The sequence below is a fragment of the Macrosteles quadrilineatus genome, unplaced genomic scaffold (assembly GCF_028750875.1).
Source record: "Macrosteles quadrilineatus isolate MER2022 unplaced genomic scaffold, UCM_ALF_1.0 Scaffold_5__1_contigs__length_97177068, whole genome shotgun sequence".
Taxonomy (NCBI): domain Eukaryota; kingdom Metazoa; phylum Arthropoda; class Insecta; order Hemiptera; family Cicadellidae; genus Macrosteles; species Macrosteles quadrilineatus.
Window position 1 is genome coordinate 51,732,404 of NW_026542598.1, and position 17,836 is coordinate 51,750,239.

The 17,836-nt window shown below is 35.5% G+C and overlaps 1 protein-coding gene across 4 annotated transcripts; it reads left to right on the forward strand.

Annotated features, from left to right (window-relative positions):
* The first annotated feature begins 394 nt into the window (after positions 1–394).
* On the forward strand, positions 395–16,412 carry LOC128994408 (tumor susceptibility gene 101 protein-like). Of its 4 annotated transcripts, none has more exons than XM_054418961.1 (10): positions 395–515; positions 2,585–2,656; positions 4,283–4,367; positions 6,094–6,159; positions 11,482–11,645; positions 12,694–12,811; positions 13,655–13,851; positions 14,495–14,698; positions 15,126–15,259; positions 16,097–16,412. In XM_054418961.1, exons 2-10 carry the CDS (start codon positions 2,606–2,608, stop codon positions 16,281–16,283), a joined length of 1,206 nt encoding a protein of 401 aa, XP_054274936.1. In that variant the 5' UTR covers positions 395–515; positions 2,585–2,605; the 3' UTR covers positions 16,284–16,412. The 4 variants fall into 4 exon arrangements, with proteins under 4 accessions (XP_054274936.1, XP_054274935.1, XP_054274934.1 ...); XM_054418960.1 differs by lacking the exon at positions 6,094–6,159 and adding an exon at positions 9,077–9,142; XM_054418959.1 differs by lacking the exons at positions 395–515; positions 2,585–2,656 and adding an exon at positions 3,591–3,743.
* Positions 16,413–17,836: the final 1,424 nt, after the last annotated feature.

Here is a 17,836-nt window from a genome sequence, read left to right on the forward strand (position 1 = left end):
CTCCCCTGAGTAAATACCCTAAAATTCTCTGACTGGGTCGCTACCATAACTCATACTGTGTTGTTGTATGTATGTAGATGCGTAGAAATGCTACGGTGATGGTGGTAAAGTTATAGCTAAGGGAGTATGTTTTATCTATGGTTATAGGCAGGAAAGTAAACACAATGTTTTATACATAACTAAATCGGAAGTACCAACTAACATTATTATTAAAATCACATAGGCTAGCGTTGTCATTATTATTAATAAGTTACATAGTTTTTCATAACCATTGGCTAGCTCAATAATCTAATTTAAAAAATGTTGCTTCATTGTTGGCTTCCCTGCTTTTCAGCTGAGCTGACTCACCTACTGTCATTCTACTAAAACTAAATAAATAACAAAAAAACCTTATTTTTGTTTGAGTTTTGATCGTCAATTGTCAAGTCATCATAAACTAAAAGTCGATATTTTCTATTTTTGTTTTGTGTATATTATATTTAAAAATAAACACCTGAGTCACACACATTCTCAAGGTATGAAAACATTATGAATTTCACTCATTAGGCCTACAATGGGGTCTACCATTAATCAGCGTTTGTAGGCTTAAACCTTATTGTAAATTAGTGATGTAATAATACAGGCCTCCTCAGAGGAAACATTGACGGCTTCAAATGTTTATTGGATGGATATACCTGTTTTTCAAATGTATAGATTTACAGGCTACTGTAAACAATATCATAAGTTATTGATTTACAAAATAATTTGATCCCCAAGCCCAATTTTATGAATACACTTCATTCTCGTGGGTCTATGATTTGACTAGGTAGCCTAGATGATCGTTGGCTCATTCAGGGATGGCACTGCAACTGCATGGTACACAAGCCTAAAAATAATGTCAGTTAATGTTAATGGGGTGTCCCAGTAAGAACGCCGGATTTGAGGAGCGCCTTATCCTTATCTGTATTTCAATAGAAATTCCCAAATTATCAGCGATGTTATCAGTATTAGGTCCCATTTGTAGCCATGAATCGCTACACGACATATCAACGCGTGGTCATAGATAAAGTGCACTACAAGACGGAAGCTGCGCGCTATTTACGGCCGGGACAATGCACCAAATGAGCCATCTGTCCGAAGATTGATTTCTAAGTTCGAATAAATTGGCTTAGTTTTATTCTGGGGATATTTAAAGTCGCTTGTTTTCGCAAATAATCCTCAACCAATCCAAGACTTGAAGGAGGAAATGATTCGTACCATTAATGGAATTCAACAGGACGTGTGTGAAAAAGTGGTGGAAAACTTTGTCAAGAGATGTTGGGCCTGTCAGTATTCAGCAGGTTGGCACTTACAAGACATAATACTCAATTACTAATCGGAGATACTATGCTTTAAGATTCATGTTTCATATTGTAAATTTAGCATGAAAATATATGGTTTGTTAACATTTCAAATCCGGCGTTCTTATTGGGACACCCTTTATAAAGTAAATGTAGGAGGTAAACTAAAGTGCAACCAAGATAACTTCCAGAGCTGTGGAATAGATAACTTATTTTAATGATCAAAACCATTAGTCCTTTAGCCGATGGGGCTAAAGGTTTTATAACACTTTTAATAAATACACCTTAAGCTACAGGAATTTTCCCTAGAATGTGGAAACAAAGTATGCCTAACGTCCATGCATTGCCTAAGAAGGAGAATCCTTCTAATTTGAATGATGCTTCTAATTTGATTGGGCTAATTTCAGTCCTGCCAGCTCTGTCGAAAAGATAAATGTTCAACTAATTACCGATTTCATTGATGAAGAAGATTTATTGCCTGAATTTAATCCGATAATAAAATTTTACTTATTGTGTAGTTTTTCTTCGGAACTGTACGGACGGAGTGCCGATCACAGACGCGGATATTTTTATTGCTAGTGTGGCATACTCTTATCAGTCTCGCCGGTTAGCCAGGCAAACATAACTTAGGGTATGTAGTAAGACGAGTGTATCCACGGTCAAACTATTCCACGTGCATCGCACGTGAAAATGGAAAAACCAATCTCTCTGATTAAAGATTACAAGTGTGGCCCGGCCTAATACAGTAACAGAGGTCTAACTTGTTTGAATTAATTAAGTTAATTAACAGAGAAAAATAAGAAATTAGGCTAGGGCCTACATGTTAATACTAAAAGTTAATAGGTACTATATGTACAGTATCTAGTTATTTGCGGTTTTAGTTCCAAAGAGTACCTAATTCAATTTTATATTACTGTATTTGATCAAATATCAATATTAGTTCGAAGAACCATCCCGTTATAAAGATTACTGGAGTTGTTACAAATGTTTTCAATATTCTAAGCTAGCTGTATTTTAAAACTCAAAAAATTAATTTTTTTAGAAAAGTAGAATGATTACCCTATTTGATAACAAATTGAAATTAAGTATAATTAATTTAGTAAATTTATTAAATTTATAGGAACTCTTATTATTTTGGTTTCATGTTCAATGCGGTTTTTAACACATTGTTCACTCAGTGCAGCTTTTAAACAATAATCTTGGTATCAAACTTAGGTGGTGAACTAAAATATAAAAAATCATAAATATTGTTATTCTTGTTACAGGTATTACAAATTTGAAAAAAAATGTTACCGTCAGAAGAAGAGAAGTTGAGGAAATGGCTTCGCTCAACTCCGGTAAATTTCATATTATATAAAATATTTGTCTAGAGGCTAAATGATAAAGCGAACAGGATTTTGCTTAAAATAAGTGGGCTTGCAAAAGACAAATTAGTTCACAAAATAAGTATAAATAACTTAGGTAGCTAATTGTTGTGGTATACTAGTTCTTTTTTTTTCTGAAAATAGCAATTATTAACTAGCTATTTGTGTATTAATCACTTTTGACTTTTCAATTTTTTAAGCCGCATTTGCACCGGAGTTTGGAACTAAATGTTTGGAACTTTTTGTTGGTAACACTTGTTTCTAATGCAAAAGTCTACAACAGATTGTGCACTTCTTTTTAATTTTGTTGGAAACAAATCAATCCGGTAGCGAAGAAGTGTTCCAAAACAAATGTTTCCTCATGTTTGGAACACTCTTTGACCTTTACCGACTTCTGGTGAGAAACAAAATTTCTGTTATAAACACTAAAAACTGTTTCATCAATTATTAGTTATAAACACGTGTTCCTAAATCCGGTGTAAACACATCTTTAAACTCACCAAATGAATCTCAAAACCAAAACTTTCCAAATTTTCAGTGGTTTCATAACATCTTTAGTAGGCCAAGATATATTGTTGAAAAATAAAACAAGGCAGACTACCAAGACCTCGTCTAAACACTGTAATTATTTATTAGCAAAGGTTTTCATGAATATAACTTCTACGATGCCAACAACTTCTTCAAGTAGAACAACTTAAAAAATCAAAAAGCTCATAAGTTTATACAAAATGTTGGCTTGAAACACCTAACCTCTAAGTTAAACTTGCGTACAATAGCACCAAATGCTCAGCTCCTTGAAGTTGTAGTTGATAGCCTATGTAAAACTCAGATAACTTATCATTACACTCCACTGATTCCTTTTTGTGACATTGTCCAACTGTAGTGTTTAGTGTAACATGTGTACTATATCTGTGACTCAAGGTACCTATTCAATACCTACTATAAATTTGTAAAATTTGAAAATTGTCTCGCTTTATTTAAAATGAGCTCTTTAAAAAAAATCTCAAGCAAATGTCATGGCAAGAAAGAATATGACTGGTACAAGAAAATTACTAAGTCTGTGAGTAATTTTAAATTTTCTTTTTAAAATAATAATCTAAATTAATAACTTTCTTAATTTTGTATTCGAGTTTAAAACAAAGTCTGTGACATAAAAATCCATTTGATATTAATTAATAAGTAATCCAAGATATAATCTGAGCTTGGATTTAGTCGGATTACTTGTAGGCATACAGTCTACTCTTTGGTAGGTAAAACATTCAATAAATAAAAATTTCGATAACCTAATTCAAAATAAAAGCTCAGGGTGTAGAGAATCTCTTAATATTTCAAAGTTTTACCATGCATTTTTAGACACTTTGTAGGCCTAGTACACAGTAGGCTATTAAAAAATGAACTCTTTGTAATTAGTTTAGTTTAGTTTATTTTTCTCCCTATAAATTGAACCTCTAGAAAATTCAAATTTATTTGCTTGGCCAGCCATTCTCGAACTATCAAGAGTGTACTGTATCCTCAAAATAGATGTTCGTATTTTAAATAGACACCAATTTAGAAATATAAAGATTGCTACATGTTTTAGTAATTGTTTTTGTTCAACAGTACTTGAACCAAGAAAGGACATTCCAAGATATTACTCGAACTGTTAGCTTCTACAGGGGTCTGGCGATTAAGGTTGAATCTTATGGCAAGTATTAGAAAACCTCCATTTTGTTTAGTGATTGTTTTTATCATATATGAGCTGTCCCAAGTACACTATGCTGTGGCTGATAGGCTATCTGAAAAGATTAAGTTATCTAATGTTCATAATCTTAGGGCGGAAAAAAATAAAATATTGGCCTCCTATTACTTTTTTTTTATTCAAAGTCATTATAAATAACATACTTAAAAAAAGACATAACCCAAAATTACTGAATCATTATGTTAAGATAATTTAACAAATTGAAGTGAATGCCAAACCTGGAATGTGTATCGTTTTGTTTTCAAATTGTACTTTACATGAAAAAATGTACAGTATAATCAGAGATTCAATTTCGAATGTATACAGGGAAATTCTCTATACCAGCTGGATGGATATAAAGAATTTTATGCTTGAAAAAGGCTACCAATAGTATATTATAGGGCGAGTTTACAAGAGAGTGTAAACTGTCTTGTAGCTACTAACGTACTGTAGCCTGCTTTTATCACACATCTCATAAACTAGCCTAGTGTACTTGCCACCATAACCTCCTCTAATACAAGACCTCGACGTTGGTCTGTGGCAACGTCGCAACATCATGCCTATTGCCATGGTAATAATAATAAATTAATAACGTAACAAACTTGTAAACATAAACATTGTGCATGCGCTCCATTATAAATTAGTGCAACAGTATGCCCGGTCCGCGGCGTTGCCACTTTAGTCTCGCTGCGGCCTTGTATTAGAGGAGGCTATGACACCAGTCTGACGGCTTTTGAGCGAACTAGATCGTAAACTGTCCAAATGCACTTGTGAGTCTTGATGATGTCAGAGCAATCAGATAATAGCGGAAGTTGTACGTCATACTCACCAACAAGCATGGAATGTTGACTTGCCAACTACAACTAGTATCTCGTAATCTCTCTCTGAGTGATCGAGCCTGAAATTATCAAACCTAGCAAGCCTACGAGGGGAAACTCTGAATGAGTTATTAGAAAACATTTCCGTCTATAAACATTCTATACATCTACAACCTGTGAGAAAACTGTGTTTTAGATATCAATACAAATGGTTCATTAACATCTGAATACTCATGATTACAATTTGTTCTATGATAACTATTTTTTTTAAGGAAAATTTTGTCGGATTAGTCATTTTTGTACTTAGGGCCTAAGTATTGAAAAGTAGTTTGTAGACTAACTACAACATGTCTTTAGTTGCGCTGTTAGTAGGCCTAATATTACCATTATGATGAATATATTGTTTTGAAGTTGCTGGGCATTTTATAATGCTTTTATAGCATATGCAAATACAGGCCAATAATAATAAAAGAGGTACATTTACACTAAAGTATTTAATTACTTGTGATTCATATCGAGTCAAATGTTTTCAATCAGCAAGTTTGTGATTTCCTCAGTTCAAATACATTAAATGTTTGCTATTGCTTCTTTTATTTGTCCAAGGTTTTTTTGGTATTATTCTTTAGCCTACAGCCTAAAGTAAAAACTCTGGGATATTATTACAAGCTCAAGCTATATGAACTATTTAACAGTTTAGTAAAGTTATAAAGAGTTGACCGATGTTTAAACTTCTTGGTGATTTCGAACAGAACTATCAAAAATTTTTAACTCTTTGTTACTGGTTTTTAACTCCATGATCTCATTAATAATAGGTTATTTGTTAATGCCGCACAAATAATTAAGAGGTTAGTTGAATTTCTGCCTATGTCCTGCAGTCTTGCATAATGGAATGCAGCCAAAACTGGTTTCTCTGCAGGGTACAATCCCCGTACAGTATAAGGGTGAGTGCCCCAGCATGGCTCTACGTATCGACTCACCTAGTTCAGCTTGTTTCTCTTCTTACTCACCATCATATCTGTTCATTCAGCACATTTCAATAATGCAAATATATTTTGGTCATTAGCCTTGTAAAATTGTTTACCTTGTTTCTCTACTGTGGAAAAATACTATTTTCAATTTATATAAACAAAAGTACTTCAATTAATGTGACCCTTTTATTTGCCCTAGAGATACAAAGAACTTTTTAGCCTTGCAACAAATGCAGTTTTACCAAATAGTTATTGTTTTGTTTTAATGAACAGATATTTTGGAATAACTTGTTAGATTGTGAAAATGTTCTTGTATTGACTCTGTTGCTGGTTGAAGCTTTGTACAAATAATAGCAGAATGTGAAATGCTTAGATTGTAACTTAGCCTGTGATACAAGCCTGAGCTGTGAAGTAAGTACCAGTACGCATGATTTAGCGATTTTCAGTTAGGTACAATAATGATAAGCTCATCGGGAAATCCCGAGAATAGACTGTGAAAGCAATGTTAAATTGAATTTGTGGTACTTAAACAAAGTTAAAACAGCCTAATTCACTTTTACCATGATAGTTAACTTTTTAGTAGACCTTTTTTCATCTGAGGAACATTTTATAGAAAAAGTGTTTGACCTCATCTCGTTTAATTGTGCTGTTGTTGACTGTAATTTCCTCTGTGACGTTTCGAGTGTGACAATTATTCCTAGATTATCCATCAGCCTACCCTAAGGGAGTGTCAAATGATTTGCTATTATAAAGAAGGGATGTGCGTGTAGATGTGCTACGAATACTTCTATATGTTTATTATTAGTGACAATACTTTTTCATCGTGTCTTGCTAATGTAAAACAGAATAGAAGTTATATTTGAGGTATATTTATTTTTGTAGGGTATATTTGAAGTAGCTGAGCAATGACTTAGTCAAAGGCATTTCTTATGTAAGCGCACGAATGTATGCCTTGCTCATGAAAAACAACACAATCTTTTATGCATTGAGTTTTGTAATTCTTTGAAATTTTTGACAGTGTGACCTATCTCACTGTTTGTGTTGTTATTTATGACTTCACATGTCAAATCACAAATCATTAAATTAAATTCCTCTGCAGTTCATTGTGATTGATCAATAGACCTGTTTGATGTACTTAACCAATTTTGTTACTTAACCAGCGTGGACTCGTTATATGTCTATGTCTATGAGTTGGGTACGCAGATGACATTGCAGCTTTAATAGCTGCTCGTAGTGTTGAGCTGGCCCAGCTAAAATTAAACCGAGTCATGCGAACTATAAACGCATGGATGGCAGATCACGGTCTCTCACTCGCGCTGAACAAAACTGATTCTGACCAAAAAGCAGATTGACACCATTGTGCCGTTGAGGGTGGGGGACGTCAAAGTCCAGTCCGTTCGTGCCGCCAAGTATCTTGGTGTCATGGTAGACTCTAAGCTTAGCTGGCGGGACCAGATATTCCGAATGGCGGACAAGGCCGCTAAGGTGATCTCTTCTCTTAGCCGGCTAATGGCCGATGTCAGAGGTCCTCGTTCCAGTCGCAGAAGGCTGTTGATGTCTACAGTTCAGTCTGTGCTCCTGCATGGTGCGGAGGTGTGGGCAGACGCGCTCAATAAGGAGGTGTATAGGATGCGGCTTGCCAGAGTGCAGCTTCAGGCAGCACTCAGGGTAGCATCCGCCTACCGAACAGTGTCTGAACCTGCCATCTTGGTGGTTGCTGGAGTAATCCTCGTCAAACTTTTGGCGGCGGAGAGGAAAGCGATTTATCAGCGGCGTGGAGAGGACCATTCAAAAATGGAGGAGCGCAACCGCACCTACCAGCTCTGACAGGAGAGCTGGGAACAGGAGTCGCGGGGACGCTGGACCAGGAGACTGATTCAGCAAGTCCAACCATGGGTTGACCGACGGTATGGTGAGGTGGACTATTACCTTACCCAGTTTCTGACAGGTCACGGGTTTTTTCGGTCGTACCTGTTCAGGATGGGCAAAGCCGTGTCATCCGATTGCATCTACTGCCCAGGCACTCCCGACGACGCGGAGCACACCTTCTTCCGCTGCCAGCGTTGGGAAGGTTCCTGCCTGGAGGCTGAACAACATGTAGGGCAGTTGTTGGTGGACACGGTCATTCCGATGATGACGGAGGGTGAGGACAATTGGACCTGTATGTCACATTTCGTCCAGGATATTCTCCGCACAAAGAAGCTAGAGCTTGACCGAGATGCAGTCTAGGTCATAAAGAAATTGAATGCCAGAAACGGCGCGAGCCCTGAGGGCTTAGGTCACACGTTGACCTGACCTGAAGTAATGTGACAAACAATCCCAGGTCTGTGTCCAACAGAGTAGAGGGGGTTTTTTTAGTGAGTAGTCTGACAAGCTCAGGAGTCTCACACTACAGGCTGGCTACCTGTGTGCGTAAAAGCATTTTTACCTCCTCTTCCTTAAAAAAAAAAAAAAAAAAATATGTCTATGACCAACATCATGAGTGGCTTCTATCAAACCATAATAATGAAGATTATCCATAGTCAAGATTATGACTTGATAGACGCTAAAACCAGAGTTGTTCTTTTTTTCCAAAGACGAGTCAAAGATGTAATGGACAATTTAGTATGTCACAAAACATCTTAAATACCTTGAGTTTGGGCAAGGGTGTCATATCGGAAAAACAAGTAAATCAAAGTTCTAAACAAGGTTAATTGACTCGGACGTAAGAAGGTTAATCATATCAGATGTAAAAAGGTCTGCTATAATAAGGGAATTTTGGTTCACAGTTCTTATTCTTGGTTAAGCTACATGATCTTTGAGTTTGTTCAAGTGAATTGTTTTCTTATGTCTATTCTCGTGGTGTTGCCCAGTGCCTAGTAAATGTGTGTAACTTGTTGTGTGTCGCCAGTGATGGCCAATGGAAGATCCAAACAACTTGTCTGCTTGAATGGAACCATCCCTGTCACTATCGTAGGTAATGTTCGTCAGTTAAGAGTGTTATGAATTAATTATCAGAAAAAATTATAATACAGTAGAACCCCTCATAGCCGGCCGCCTCGGGTCCAAACTCCTAGCGTGATAACGATTTGGACTGATTCAACCAACATTTTATAAAATGATGATTTTCACCTAATTCACATGTAATTGAAAAATCTAGTCAAAAGCAGTGTACAAGTCTCTGTTGGGATTGTTTTTTTAGGAAAATATGCAAGCTTTTTAAAACCAATAGAAAAATAATTCATAGGAAATAGTGGTAAAGTAATGAACATAAAATGTTATGAATTTATGCCAAATTAATTCATTAGTTCGATTGTGTAACTTTCTGTTCCTCTGTCACCACCTTATGTTTATGTTTTTACACACTCATTTTTACATTGAACAATTCTGTACAGATAAGGCGCTGCAACATAATACACAACACTTGACAAAACAAAACAACGACTTTACTTACTGTACTCTACTAACTGCACTGAAAATCAGCTGTTTGAGGCTAGGTATACTAGCTGATCTAAGTTGTGAACAAAAAAGTGAACAGTAAAAGGTAAATAAATAGATAAACCATGAGAGTACTCCAGTCTTGGATACTAGTGTGAGCAACCTTATGTCTGTAAGTCGTCGGAAATATATCTCCACATTGGCTTCGAGAAGTGGTCAGATATACCGAGGCCGGATATGAAGGGTTCTGCTGTAATAACATATCATAGGAAATAATTCTACCTATACTGTTGCTAAATAAGAGTTTAATGGGAAAATTTTTAATAACATCTACCTTTGTCAGAACCAATTAATAGATAAGTTATAATAATCTTTTGATCAATTGTTTCATGCTCAGTTTCAAATTGATTACAAAAGAAAATAATTAAGTCATTCAATAATTCCAATTAAAATTATTTTGCTGTTTGGACTACAGTACAACTTTAAGCATTCTGTAGTTGATCTATATCTATAGCCCAGTTGCACTTCTTTCCATGTGTAAAAATTATCAAAAAGAAAATGAATTACAAAGCATAAAAATGAGTTTATTTTGGCTGAATTTTTCCGAAGTCTCAAAACTATCTTGTTCCTCTGCTGATCTAGAGTAAAAAAGACATTTTTAGGCAATATTGTTGGATCTACTTCATTTTGTTTATTTTTTCAATGTAAAGTTGTTTGAATAATCTTGTTTTTGTTTTAAAACAATACCATTTCCAAAAAATGCCGAATTTAATATTTAAAAGCTAAATTTATATTTAGCATGATTCTGGATTTATTTAAGAAGTAATCAGGTTCAAATTTGATGATTTTACTTTAGCAATTCATCCAACTTATCATTCCCAAGCAAGGTATGGTACAACAGTAAGTATTGGTTTATAAAAGAAATTTTCCTCGGTAAATATTCATTTTTGAGTAATTCTTTATTCGTGCATGTGTAAAGTATTGGTGTCAGCTTACTGCAGCTGCTGACTTCTTTCACTGCATGTTCTATTTACATTGCTACAATTTGAAGCTTAATTTTTTTTTTACAATTCACTTTATTTTTCCAACAGACTAAAAAAGAATCATTTTGGCAGTAATTGGTCATATTTTCTTGTAAACATTCTGTCCTCTCATTAATATTGTTATTATAAACTGTAACTGTAAGCTAAGTTAATGTTAGGTTTCAAAGCTAAGCTAAGGTTTATTTTTTTTATAAAAATCATTTCTTAATCAAGATTAATAATCCTGGATTTATATATCACCGCTAAGAAAATATCATTTTTATAAACAAATTGAAATACAAATTCAATAAAGTTGAAAATATTATGTTCGTAATGTAGGCCTATTGAAAATGTAATTTAAAAATATAAAATAAAATCAAAACCAATGACAATGTTGTGTAACTACATGGTTTAATTTGTAGTAAACCTGCTAATTTGTAGACTACTACCTGCGCCGGGACTGTCCGTGTCGTGTGCGTGTGATAGGCCTATCAATGTCAATTAAATGTTCGTATTTGTGTATTTATTGTGTGCGTGTGACATTGATGTCTTTGTTTTTGTAACCCTGAGGATGCCGCATTTACGGCAAAACATGTAGGTTGTTAACCTCAATCAACATTTGGATTACTTTACGAAGTATTGTACCTAATATTATAGTCATATAGAGTAATCCAGGGGCCATCAACATGGAATTTAATTATTTTGTAACATCCTAATCCTGTACCTTTAATTTGGCACCGGTGCAAACAAGAACAGAATATACTGTAATTACTTTTAAAAAATCTAAAATATTTTAGGCAATTTTAGAAAGTAAACGTGCAAGACCAGTCAGTACCGTTTGTGTTGTACTTTGCAGGCAATACATACAACATCCCTGTATGTATCTGGTTGATGGATACACATCCGAACCACGCGCCTGTGTGTTTTGTCAAGCCGACACCAGACATGCAGATCAAGGTGTCCATGTTTGTGGACCACAACGGCAAGATTTACCTGCCTTACCTCCACGATTGGACTCCAGTGAGTAGCTTTTGACAAAACATCATTAATTCATAGTAGGCCTATTCAATTTGGACTGAGGGATGTTTACAGCTGCCAGAAAAGTCCCCAATGTTTCAGTAGTGTCCAAGATCTCGCTGGAAAACTTTTTCTAAATTATTACATTCCAAGGGTAGAAATAAATTGTCTAAACTGTTAAATATTTTTATGATGATCGGAGTAGAGTTTTTTGTTGAAAGTTTGAGAATGATATGTTAAGTTAGAGAGTCACCATAGCCTCCTATAATACAAGGCCGTGGCGAGACAAAAGTGGCAGCACCGCTGTCTCATCAAACCCAAACAGCTGGTGCACGAATTTTTAATGGACAGTGTATGAAATGTTTATGTTTACACTTTTGTTATTTCTGTTATTACCATGGCAATAGGCATGATGTGGCGACGTTGCTACGTACCAATGCCGCGGCCTTGTATTAGAGGAGGCTATGAAGTCACACATTTTGCTATTAAGTAAATTCATTTGACTATGAACTGTGATTTTAAGTGTCAACAAACCAATGTTTTTTCCTTTTGTCAGCTGACAACAATGTGTTTTGTAGTAGTATGAAAAATACTTCATTTTACTTTACTTGGATGCTTGAAAATTGCTTGTAAAGCCTTTAAAAACACAAACTGTTGCATAGCAAGTTTTTTGAACGTCTAAACAAAAATTCTGTTTTAGATAGGAATTTAACAAGCACGAAGATCAGTGAAAGCAATGTTCTCTAACTTGGATCAGAAAGCCAGGCTTTGTCTTCATGCTGAATGTAGCCTAAATTTACGCTTTTTAACTGCTGAAAAATTAATATTGCAAATTGTTTTAGTTTCTAATAACTAGATATTTAAGAAGTTCCACAGGCTTCTTGCCAACAACACAGTCGGTAAGTGGAAACTGAAACTGTTTTGTAACCATGAAAATCTATTAGCCGATTTGCAGCCAGTGTAAGTAGTATTTTATAATCTGCTAGCACAGTGCTGTACTCTGTTTAATTATCACTGTTAAACCTAAAACATGAACTGTTCTTGTATACAGAACCAGTCGGATCTGCTTGGGTTGATACAAGTGATGATCTGTACGTTTGGCGAGCAGCCACCGGTCTACGCAAAACCTAAAACCGACACTCCGGCCGCCACCCCATACCCTACACAACGTGAGTACTGGTAGCAACTAATAAGTAATAATATTAGATATAGTGAATGCAATTTGAAAAAAATGGCCTTTTGGTTTTGATACTTCATCACTATTCCAGCTAAAACAATTATTTTAGATGGAGCTCAACAATCAAAGTTTGTACAATTCCCTCAGAGTCCCAAACAAGCCAGATTAGCGAGAAAGGAAGTTATTAGCAGTCTTCAAAAAGTGCCAGATTTGTAACTGGCATTGCCATTCTACAGCATCCTGTAGAAAAACTTGTAGCCGCAAAATCTTATATATTAAAAAAATTGGTTTTTCTTTTCCTAGTAAGTTTGGCTCATCTACCTGACCAATTTTTATGATTGAGGTTTCAAATTGAAGTTATGCACACACAGATTTCCAAACTTAAACTTGCCAAATCTTAATTTCAATAAGAAAAATAGTTATTTGAAATTTTCAAATAACTATTTTTCTTCATGAGAATGTTTGATATGGTTGACATGTCATAATTTGTGACTTAAATACATTGAAATTTAGGATTTTTTGTGTGAAAAATGTGTATGTATTTGTGCTGTTAGTGGTAGGCCAGTCAGCTACAGTTTTTACCTTTTTGCCAAAAAAGTTTGCAATTGGATGTGACGGGGTTTGATTCTAGGTAGCTCAATTTACATTTGTTTTAATGAAATTCTCAACATTCTATTGGAAGAGTGTGTTGTCTAATACAATGGGACAACTCATCATGTTTTAAATGTCACTTTAGCTACATCGTCGTCAGGTTTATATAGGCATGTAAAATTACTACTTACAACCAATTGGGACCATGTTAAAAGTTAGAGTTTGATGTGTTTGTTCGTTTCAGCGTACATGCCTATGCCAGGAGCGAGTGGCGGCAACCCTCCTTACCCTCCGTATCCGCTGACTCAGGGATACCAACCTGCGCAGAACACTCCATACCCACCGTATCCAGTGTACCCACCAACCAGCATGTACCCACCTGCGCCTGGAAGCTACCCTCGCCCAGCTTACCCCCCACAACCTACCCCGACTCCTCCCACTGTGAGTATATTGTTACATGTTATATAACAACCCTTTGGGTGCCGCGGGAAGGGTAAAGCAATTTGATTTTAGGTTTGCCAGGCATACATGTGGTACCCTGCTATGAATGCTGGCAATTTTTCCACAAAAATTACGTGTTTAGAGAAACGCCAAAAAATATTTATTTATAGAAAATTTTTACTTATTTTTGTCATTTTGTAAATTATATTCTGCATGGTAAAATAAAAATTTTGATAGATTTTTTAAGAGGTAAAAAGAATCATTTGTTGACAGCACACATATCTTTTAGTAAGGTAAAAATTTCCCCATCTTTGGCTGGTGCTCTGTGTAATTTATAATACGCCTATTTTAATTTTTACAAAAAGTTGGGTCTTGAATATTGCTACAAGAAGTCCTAGCATTAAGAGTCATCTGATATGTGAAGTCCAAGGCCTAACCTACCTAACCCTAATTATTATAATATAGTTCAAATTGAATGTCAGAGAGTATTATAGCTGAATGGGATAGCTAAATTCCGTAAGGTGTTTCAAATGTAGTGTTCTAAGATCATTTTTTTTTTTAATTTCTCTTTTTAGAGGACAGTCTTTAAATTTTACGAGATGTAATTTTCTAGTAAGTTTTAATGACCCTTTTAATGACTCAGAGCGCTGGAGGCACTGGAACGATCAACGAGGAACACATCCGCATCTCTCTACTGTCTGCAGTAGAGGAGAAGCTGCGGCGCAGACTGGACGAGCAGTACGCACAATCTCGTGCAGAGCTGGACATTCTACAGCAGAGCAGTGCGGAGCTTGCACAAGGCAAACAGCGTCTGGACAAGATCATCGAGCGGCTTGACAATGAAAAGGTGACCTGTTAGCAATGTCAACGTTTTATAAAGTTAGCGATATCAATGTTTCACAAAGTTAGCCACATGAAGATGAGTTAGCAAGAATAACATTGATGATTCCATCACAAAAAAAAACATACTGGAATGAATCTTAAATATGTTAAAACTAAGTGACACATGTCACTTTCATGTGTCTTTCAACTTGATTTGTCCATATTAAACTAAATCAAAAGCTACAGACGCTTCCCTGGATCCAACCAAGGGCCTTTTGTTTTGTTAGGTGAGCACGAGCACTGTAATTACGCAGTTGTCAGCTACATGATACCAGCAAAAGTTCCTTTTAGCAGGGCAAGTTGCAGCGCGATGTATGGTTAATTTTGTCTGATTATTGTTGTATCAAGCATGGGTATAACATTTCTTTGATACGTCAGGTTGTTTGTTGTAGAATGAGCTGGAGCGCAACATCTCGTTGTTGAAGGAGAAGGAGGTGGAGCTGGATAAAGCCTTGAGTCGACTGAGTGACGAGGAGCCAATAGATGTGGACGAGGCTGTCACAACCACGGCTCCCCTGTACAAGCAGTAAGTCTCTATTACATTAGTCAGCCACTACCATGGTAAATAAATCCCTTATAGTCATCCACATGCAGTCAAAAGCAGTTATGGGAGAGAAATCTGAATAATTGTTGTATATGTGCCGGGTTTGATTGAGTTGAATTTTATGCTGAGGAGGTTTTGAGTAGTTTTAGCTTAGCGAATTTCTCTATAATGAAGTAGCTATTACCAAAGGTGGCACAGTAAGACCTAGGCCCGGGACCGATTTACTTTTTCATTTTGATAAGAATAAGAATGTCTCTCTAGAGAATGGTGTCTCCAGAGAGGCCAAAAACACTATTCCGTTCAAATTATTATATACTTTTTTTTCCATTTTTTACCCTCAGAACAGGAAATGTTCTAACTTTTCTCTAAAATATTTTGAAGAACTTAAAAAGCTAATTATTTAGTATGTTGAAGTGTTTTTGTACTGTTATTGGTTGCGTAGAAAATTCAAAAAGTTGCATGGAGTAGTAATTTCTTAAGCAGTAACTGTTGTAATTTGCTTGTTTATGGATACATTTTCAAACTTATTTATTTGATACTAAACTAGATTAATATTTTTCTAAAAATCACATTTAGCTACCCATTCTGTAGCAGCAAACCTATGTACTTGTTAAGCCTAATGTTAACTAAATAGATTTAAGTGAAAATCAAATAAGGCAAATGGAAATTCACTTAGTCTGCAGGTTTGCTGCGGCGGGGGTATTTTTTCCAGATTATAGGTCTTCCTCAGTTTGTCCCAACAGTATCCCTTCTTCTAAGTTCTCTTTAGCTAAACTCTTATTCTGTCGTATTTTACATCATAACCTCCTTTATTTGTAGGATTCTGAATGCATTCGCTGAGGAAGCAGCCACAGAAGACGCAATCTACTACATGGGAGAGGCATTGAGACGTGGGGTCATCGACCTAGACGTGTTCCTGAAGCAAGTGCGCACGTTGTCTCGCAAGCAGTTCATGCTCCGAGCACTCATGCACAAGTGTCGTCAGCGGGCCGGACTAGTCGGCTAAACTCCCCTCATCAACCGTAACTTAATATTGTATCAAGCTTATGCTCAATTCCTGTCTAAATAGCTAGTACTGTACCGATCAATACCCGTTAACAGATCTATGTAAAATATATTATTTTTATTGATTTTATTTGTGGAATTTTTTCCCATTCTTTCCGTGATTAATTTTTGTAAAAAATGCACTTGATAACTCAACACTGACTTTCTGTATTTTTTAACTAACACATTGGATACACTAACTTTACTTTCTTTACTAATATTTCCCCTTGCAGAATTCATCCATTGGTACTTCGAGCCCATGTATTTCTAAGTAAAATTAATGTAAGAGAAAAGGTAATATAATAAGAAAGGGTAATGATAATTAGTTGGAAGAACCAGAGGGGTAAACACACATATCGTTATTTACAATTGTCAGATTAAGTAAAAGACCAGAGGGGTAAACACGCATAGCGTTACAATTGTCAGATTAAGTAAAGGACCAGAGGGGTAAACACGCATAGCGTTATTTACAATTGTCAGACTAAGTAAGGGACCAGAGGGGTAAACACGCATAGCGTTATTTACAATTGTCAGATTAAGATTCGGTTCACGAGTCACGGGTTATCCTTAGTTCGAGCGCAAAATCCAGTTATAGCCGGTTTTTTGCGCCGCGGCTTGGAAATCGTCTTCACGAGTACGAGGTTACCCGCGCTCGAGCGCAGACAGAAAACATCACCCAATTATGACAGGGATAAACCCGAGCGCAAAAAGTCGGCTTCACGGGTTCAATTAGAGAAAACCCCGGGCCAAATGCCGGGTTCACGAGTCATAGTCTAGCGCAAACTGGATAATCTCGAGCGTAAATAACAATGGTTTTGGTCTTCAACTTAACCCTGCTAGGGGGCAGGGTTAAGGTGACATCATGTCGGGATTATCTCATTTGCTCGTTTATTGTTTTTTTGTTAGCAAAAATAATGTTATATTCGGATTCGGCATTAAATTCCGAACAATTTCATTACCCTCAACATGATATTTATTTTTTAAATTTTTTTACTACTGATAGCAGAAAACATGCAAAACATCGTAAAAAGTAACTGTTGAGGCATTTTGATTAATTATTACTAAGTAAAAATATAACTAATAGCTTAACATATTCATATAAATTTAAATTGCAATCGAATCTTATTTTGTAAATTCTTTATATTTATTTTAGCAATTTTGAATCCTTTTATTTCAGCTGAATAATAGCAAAATAAAAATGGTTCCATCAAACACTTTTAGGTTTGTCTAAGATTTTTTATTGTATAAAATTAGTTCAATTTTTGTTCCGCCATAAAATTTATATAAAACATAGGTCATTTTATTTAAGTATCCAAATTTTATTTCGTATGTTTTAAATTATATGTTTATATTATTATGTTTCTGATTTAAGATTTGTTAAAGAAAGACCTTTTCATCTAATAATGTCTTAATATTTGTCATATCGGGATTTACAATAAATTGCTTCAATTTGCTGAGGTAAAAGATAAATTGTATAGTTAAATATACAAAACGTTGTATTACAACAAAATATTT

Bases quoted from the DNA above. Each gene is read 5' to 3' on its own strand.
- LOC128994408 (XM_054418959.1), top strand. From the start codon at position 3,666: ATGAGCTCTTTAAAAAAAATCTCAAGCAAATGTCATGGCAAGAAAGAA. The intron at 13,852-14,494 runs GTGAGTATATTG...TTAATGACTCAG, and splicing joins CTACCCCGACTCCTCCCACT to AGCGCTGGAGGCACTGGAAC. The intron at 15,260-16,096 runs GTAAGTCTCTAT...CTTTATTTGTAG, and splicing joins ACGGCTCCCCTGTACAAGCA to GATTCTGAATGCATTCGCTG.